At 54.8% G+C, this 5,495-nt stretch overlaps 3 protein-coding genes across 3 annotated transcripts; 2 read left to right on the forward strand and 1 right to left on the reverse strand.

Annotated features, from left to right (window-relative positions):
• Nucleotides 1–1,135: 1,135 nt before the first annotated feature.
• Nucleotides 1,136–1,656, forward strand: GUITHDRAFT_113252 (hypothetical protein; the record flags this gene model as incomplete). The annotated part of the gene is made up of 4 exons (XM_005827645.1): nt 1,136–1,195; nt 1,248–1,310; nt 1,361–1,426; nt 1,486–1,656. The coding sequence occupies 4 exons, from the start codon at nt 1,136–1,138 to the stop codon at nt 1,654–1,656; spliced, it is 360 nt and encodes a 119-aa protein (XP_005827702.1).
• Nucleotides 1,657–2,561: 905 nt separating this feature from the next.
• Nucleotides 2,562–3,178, forward strand: GUITHDRAFT_154065 (hypothetical protein; the record flags this gene model as incomplete). Its single annotated transcript, XM_005827646.1, has 1 exon — nt 2,562–3,178. Exon 1 carries the CDS (start codon nt 2,645–2,647, stop codon nt 3,176–3,178), a length of 534 nt encoding a protein of 177 aa, XP_005827703.1. The 5' UTR covers nt 2,562–2,644.
• A 280-nt stretch (nt 3,179–3,458) lies between these two features.
• GUITHDRAFT_113254 (hypothetical protein) lies at nt 3,459–4,229 on the reverse strand (the record flags this gene model as incomplete). The annotated part of the gene is made up of 2 exons (XM_005827647.1): nt 3,459–3,575; nt 3,678–4,229. 2 exons carry the CDS (start codon nt 4,227–4,229, stop codon nt 3,459–3,461), a joined length of 669 nt encoding a protein of 222 aa, XP_005827704.1.
• Nucleotides 4,230–5,495: the final 1,266 nt, after the last annotated feature.

The following is a 5,495-nucleotide window of genomic DNA, read 5'->3' on the forward strand; positions in this document are numbered from 1 at the left end:
CCCTTCAACTTCCGCACCCAACCTCTCCCTTCCAGTTCATTCCCTTCAACTTTCGCACCCAACCTCTCCCTTCCAGTTCATTCCCTTCAACTTTCGCACCCAACCTCTCCCTTCCAGTTCATTCCCTTCAACTTTCGCACCCAACCTGTCCCTTCCAGTTCATTCCCTTCAACTTTCGCACCCAACCTCTCCCTTCCAGTTCATTCCCTTCAACTTTCGCACCCAACCTCTCCCTTCCAGTTCATTCCCTTCAACTTTCGCCTTCCGGGCATAGACTGAGCTTGTTCCGAAGCTGGCACATCATGAAACCTTCCATCCTTGACCTTGCACTTGCAGTTGTTCTTTCTCTCTTGCTCTGAGTTGTCTTTCTATGCAGCCCTTCCCTCGCTGAGACACCATCCATCCAGGCTCTGCTCACTGCGGCTCTTGTTCACCTTGCTAGCAGATCACTCCCGATCTTCCCGGTCCAGTTTCCTGCGCCTCCCTCCTTTCTGCACGCCTCCTGCATTCCTTCACCTGTCATTCCCGCTCCTAGCATACATCCTAGGTGTTGGAGGGATTGGACTCTTGAAAACAATCACTTTGTGATCGAGCTTTTTGTGAAGTGCTGGATGTAAAGTGACTTGCTCTGCTCTGTTTCATGCCACTTGTCAGCTTTCTGACATGTCTTGTTTCTCCACAGAGATCATCTTCGACGGGCTCACACCACTATCATGGAGGATCGAGCAGTGTGGGATCTGCACGTGATTTGATTGACATTACCTGCTGTGGTCTTTTCATTCAAAGCTTGCTGGAGATTCCGAGAAGCCTCAGGCACACGAAGCATGTGAGCAACTGGCTATGAAGCTCTCTCAATCTGTACATGTCACGTCAAAGCAGCGACTGAAAGGAGATCGGCTGTAACCTTGTTGCATCTCCAACTCTTCTTGTTAGGCTTGTACAAAGCACCTACAACGTCAACATGAACTCTTGATTTGCTTGTCTCAGAAGTTTTACTGGGTCAGCTTCGATGGTGATTGTAATGTTTTACAAACGCTCAAGCAGCTTCGCCATACTCTTCTTGTCTCTTGTCAAGTTGCTGTCAGGACGCACTGCTACAAGCTCCATCATACAACAGAAGCCGAACGCCGCGAGCATGGCGCTTCGCAGCGGGATCACCTGCACAGACTGTGGGCCGTACTGTCTGGCTACTAAGGTAAATGGAACGTGAGGACAAGGAAAGTCGAAGCGCTGAGGTCTGCCGGCAGCTAGCGAGGCCGATGAGGGGAGAATGCAAGGGATTTTCAACCTCCTCCTTCTACGACTCGCAGGTCAACCTGCCTGGTCCCTCCTCTTGTTTTGACGCGTCCTCTGACCTCAGGAAGGTGGGTCCAATCGGCTGTGGGCAGAAGAATCCTTGACGGTCAGGTACTGCGTGCAGAGCCAGGTAGATGCTAGCACCAGCTCTCTTGCCGCTCGATGGCGTTGACTCCTCCTCCCTCGCAGGCCTTCGCGAACCTCAGGGCCCAGAGCTCTCAAGCAAGGCTCTCCCAGCTCAACCCGCAGTTCCAGCAGTTCACCGAATCAGACGCGCAGTCGCAGTGCAGGCAGGTGTGGATAGACATTCGAGACCCTCCCACCTTCTTCTACACGTGCAACGACCCGACAGGCAAGTGAAGGCGCGAGCCGAGAGAAGGAATGACTTGGTACTTGCACAGCCATGGAGGAGGCTCAGATCAGTGGGTTCACCAGCGCCGCCGCCTTCGAGCCTTACAGGGCTGATTTCTCAAGGGCCGTCGCGTCTGCTGTCAACTCCATGTCGTTGTCCAACAGCACCACCCTCCTCACCCCGCAGGACGTTCACGTCAGGAACGTATTTGTCGGTCAGACATGCGCCAAGAACTTCAGCTCCCCGTGCACCTGCACCGTCCAGGGATCTAACGCCATCTGCCCCTCCAAATGCTGCACCAAGTTGCTGTCAGGCCCGGACCCCGGCATCCGCGTTCAGTTCAACCTGTCCTTCTCCAAGGACGTTGCGAACGAGCTTGACAAGATCCTCTATGCGTCCGACACGCTCGCGCTGGAGATCGGCAAAGTGTTTGGCCAGCTCATCGGGACGTCAGATGAAGTTCAGCTGAGCAGGGGGAGGGATGGGAGCGCATGCGGGGGGTCGCAAGACACGACGACGTGCCTAGCAGGAGATGTTTGCGGGCCCGTGACAGATCGGTCCAAGTTCACTTCCTTTGTGAGCACAGACTGGTGGGTGAGGTACGACCAGCAGTGGTACGGGGGGGTAGTGCCGGCGAAGGAGGTCCTGCGAGCATGGTACTGCGCAAGGGACCCCAAGTTGTACATCGGGCAGGTGAGGATCGGGCAGATCGGGTCAGAGAGTCTGTTCCTTAACAACTCCAACTTGTACGCCAAGAGCGAGTGCGATGCTGATCACGGCAACGAGCAGTGCTCGACGGTGAATGCGACGAACCCTGTTCCCTCCGACTGTTGCGGATACTGCTTCCTGAGCAACATACACCTCATGAAGCTCTTCCAGTGCAAGGGCATGCAGGACATTCTGCACAACCCTGTAGCAGTCAGCGTTCTCTCCCAGTACTGCCTCAAGACGCAGTTGTGTAGAGAGTTTCGACCTTGCAGCGGCAACCCTGTCAAGATGGGCGACCCCTTCCAGCTCCTGAACGTGGCGACACGAAACATCTACTGCGGTTGTCTACCGGCATGCCCTTCCGCTCCTCTCACTTGCTCCTCCTCTCGCAGACCCGCTCGACCGAGGATGCATGACCCCGTACATCGACGGCTCACCAGTGAACGCAAGCATGAATCTCTGCGGGTGAAGGGTGGGGGGTGGGGGTTGGGTGTGCCAACAATGAGTCTCAGGTACAAGAGAGCATGTGACTTCCGCCTCGAGACCCTGAGAGTCAGGAGTGGGTACTACGGCAACGACACCTCTGTCTTCGCGCAGGTACAGCAGGTCAACAACCAGACTGTGGTCAACACGAGCATGATAGGTGTGCTCCTTCTCTATCCCTCTCTCCCCTCCTCCCTCTTTGTCTACCTCCCTCTTCCTCTTCCTCTCTCTGCCTCTGCCTCTGCCTCTGCCTCACTCCGGTTCCTTTCGCTTCTTGCTCCTCTTGCTCCTCGCTCCTTACTAAGTCAGGTCCTCGCTCCTGCTCTGGCTGACCTGTAGCTCTGCTGCAGTGGGGGTGACGTTGGCAGCTGCGGCCGTGCTGGGGGGGCTTGCGTTCTGGACATGGTGGATGATGAAGAGGAGAGAAAAGAAGGCGAAGGCGAAGGCTCTCAAGTCTCGGGAGAAATATTTGAAGAAGCAGCTTATACGGAAAGGAGGAGAGCTAATAGAGGACGACGAGGGTTGAAACAGATGCTCTAGATGCTTCCTGGTTGCTCCCTCCAGCACACCCCCAACTCAGATACCTCTCCTCTCAGCTCTCAGTCTGATCTACTGGCTCTCACTTCTCCAGCTTGAAGGACTTGAGAACTTCTTCGACGCTCTTCTGGTTGTCGTCCCACTGTGCCTCCGGGCATTGCATGGTCAAAGTCACGAGCCAGCACGCCCCCGAGCTTCCCTGCAAGATGAGAAGAGAGAGGGGAGAGAAGGGAAGGGAAGGGAAGGGAAGGAGAGGGAGGAGGCTTCAGGTTGCAAGCAGCAAGCAACAAGTCAAGTCTACCACACTCGTCGTGAAGATGGTGGCGAGACGCTTGTCGTTGATGCGATAGTTGAAGATGTATCCGGGTCCGCCTCCGAGGTTCGTCTGCTTCTGCGAGAGGATCTCGCCTATCGTCGAAGCCTTCTCGTTAGTCCCGATGATGTTCTTGGCCACGTCCTCGATGGTCCCGAAGCTTCCCAGCTTGGAGTAGTCGGGCTGGATACTGTAGGAGACCAGAGCGATGTTGAAGTCGTCCGACGTCGGGCTGCGGAAGGAGATGATCTTGGGACGAGCGGGGTTCCTGTTTCCTCCAGGGAACTCCGCCTCTCCTTGAATCCATCCCTGCGGCACCTGAAACTCAAAACCCCTCGCATCGTCGGCGTATCGCGTTCCTTCCGCTGAGCAGGGAAAGGGGCTGACAACAGTACCAGCGGCAGCAGCGGCGGCGAGTACAAGAGCCTGACGTCGATCTAGGAGCATCCGAGGGATCGCCATGGGCTGGGACTGCCGAGACTTCCCATCGCACATGTTGACTGAGACTGGACCGAGTCTCCGCGCCATGGAGCTCTGCATGGAGAAACCATGGAGCGTCAAGGGGGATGCGGCCACGACAAGGAATGCGAGGAGAGTTCTCATCTGACGGACTAGGATGACTGTTAGGAGAGGATAAGTCAGACAACAGCTGGAGTCAGAAAAGACAGAGACTCGTGCTATTTCTGTGCAAAGTCGCCATTGTCGTGAGGCCAAGGGCAACTGTGTGCTAGCATCTAAGACAAGCAGTCCAACTAATCTCGTTCGTTGCTCTGCATACAGCAGAGTGGGGACTTAAGTCTTCTAGCTCGTGTCAATGCGAACCAACGTTTAAAGACTGTAACTAAGTTTACCTATCTGATAGTCATGGTATCAATCACCTGCAAGGAACTAGGGTCTGCCTCTATCTCTGTCTATGTGTCTCTGTCTCTGTCTCTGTCTGTCTGTCTGTCTGTCTGTCTGTCTGTCTGTCTACCTCCCTGCCTGCCTGCCCTCCTTACTATCTTTGTGTGTGTCTGTTCCTCGCACTCCCACTCTCATTTCCTGCATCACGGCACAACCATCATCATCATAACCTCAGTTCTGATCCCGCTTTCGCTTTTCCTCGTCCTGCACCACACCATCCTGCTCGTCTGCCCAATCCTACTTCCTGCCCTCCTATTCGTACACTGAACCTGATGCTGCTCATCCTCCATCTCCTGCCTCTTCCTGTTGACTTCGCTTGCTTCTTCCCGCCTCTGTTCCCTTGTTTGTGCATTGTGTTTTATGACTCATTGGATCCTCCGAACTCTGCAGTTTTTACTCAAATGAGAGAAATAAGAGTTTTAGCAGCCAAACACATAGACATACCAGCCCGCCTCATAGATAAGATAAGAGTTCTTGTAAGGCACGAAAATTCTCTCATGCTGCCGACACTCGTCGTTGCACTCCTCAGACGGTGCCACCGGCGTGCCGCGGCGGACTCGCCCTGGCAAGAGCCTCGGACTCGGACCGGGCCGGCGTCCGATCAACTCAGCCTGGCAGTGCAAGGTATACTGGACGGCAAGTCGAGATCTCAGTCACTGCCGTCCTTCTTCAAGGGCCATGGGCGATCTAGGCTAACACATTGAAGCTAACCCCCTACCGTGGCCTGACCGCACCAGCCCGGGCCCAGACGGCCGGACCGCGTCAGAAACCGTTGAAACCGGCGTGTGCCAGTGTACGGCCGAATTTGAATTGAACGATCGTACCATCAGCGAACTTTAAGAACAGAGTTTGTCAAGGTGGGGACTAGGATAGTTGATTCATACAGAAAAGCAGGATAGGAGT

The sequence above is a fragment of the Guillardia theta genome (assembly GCF_000315625.1).
Source record: "Guillardia theta CCMP2712 unplaced genomic scaffold GUITHscaffold_65, whole genome shotgun sequence".
NCBI classification, from domain to species: Eukaryota; class Cryptophyceae; order Pyrenomonadales; family Geminigeraceae; genus Guillardia; species Guillardia theta.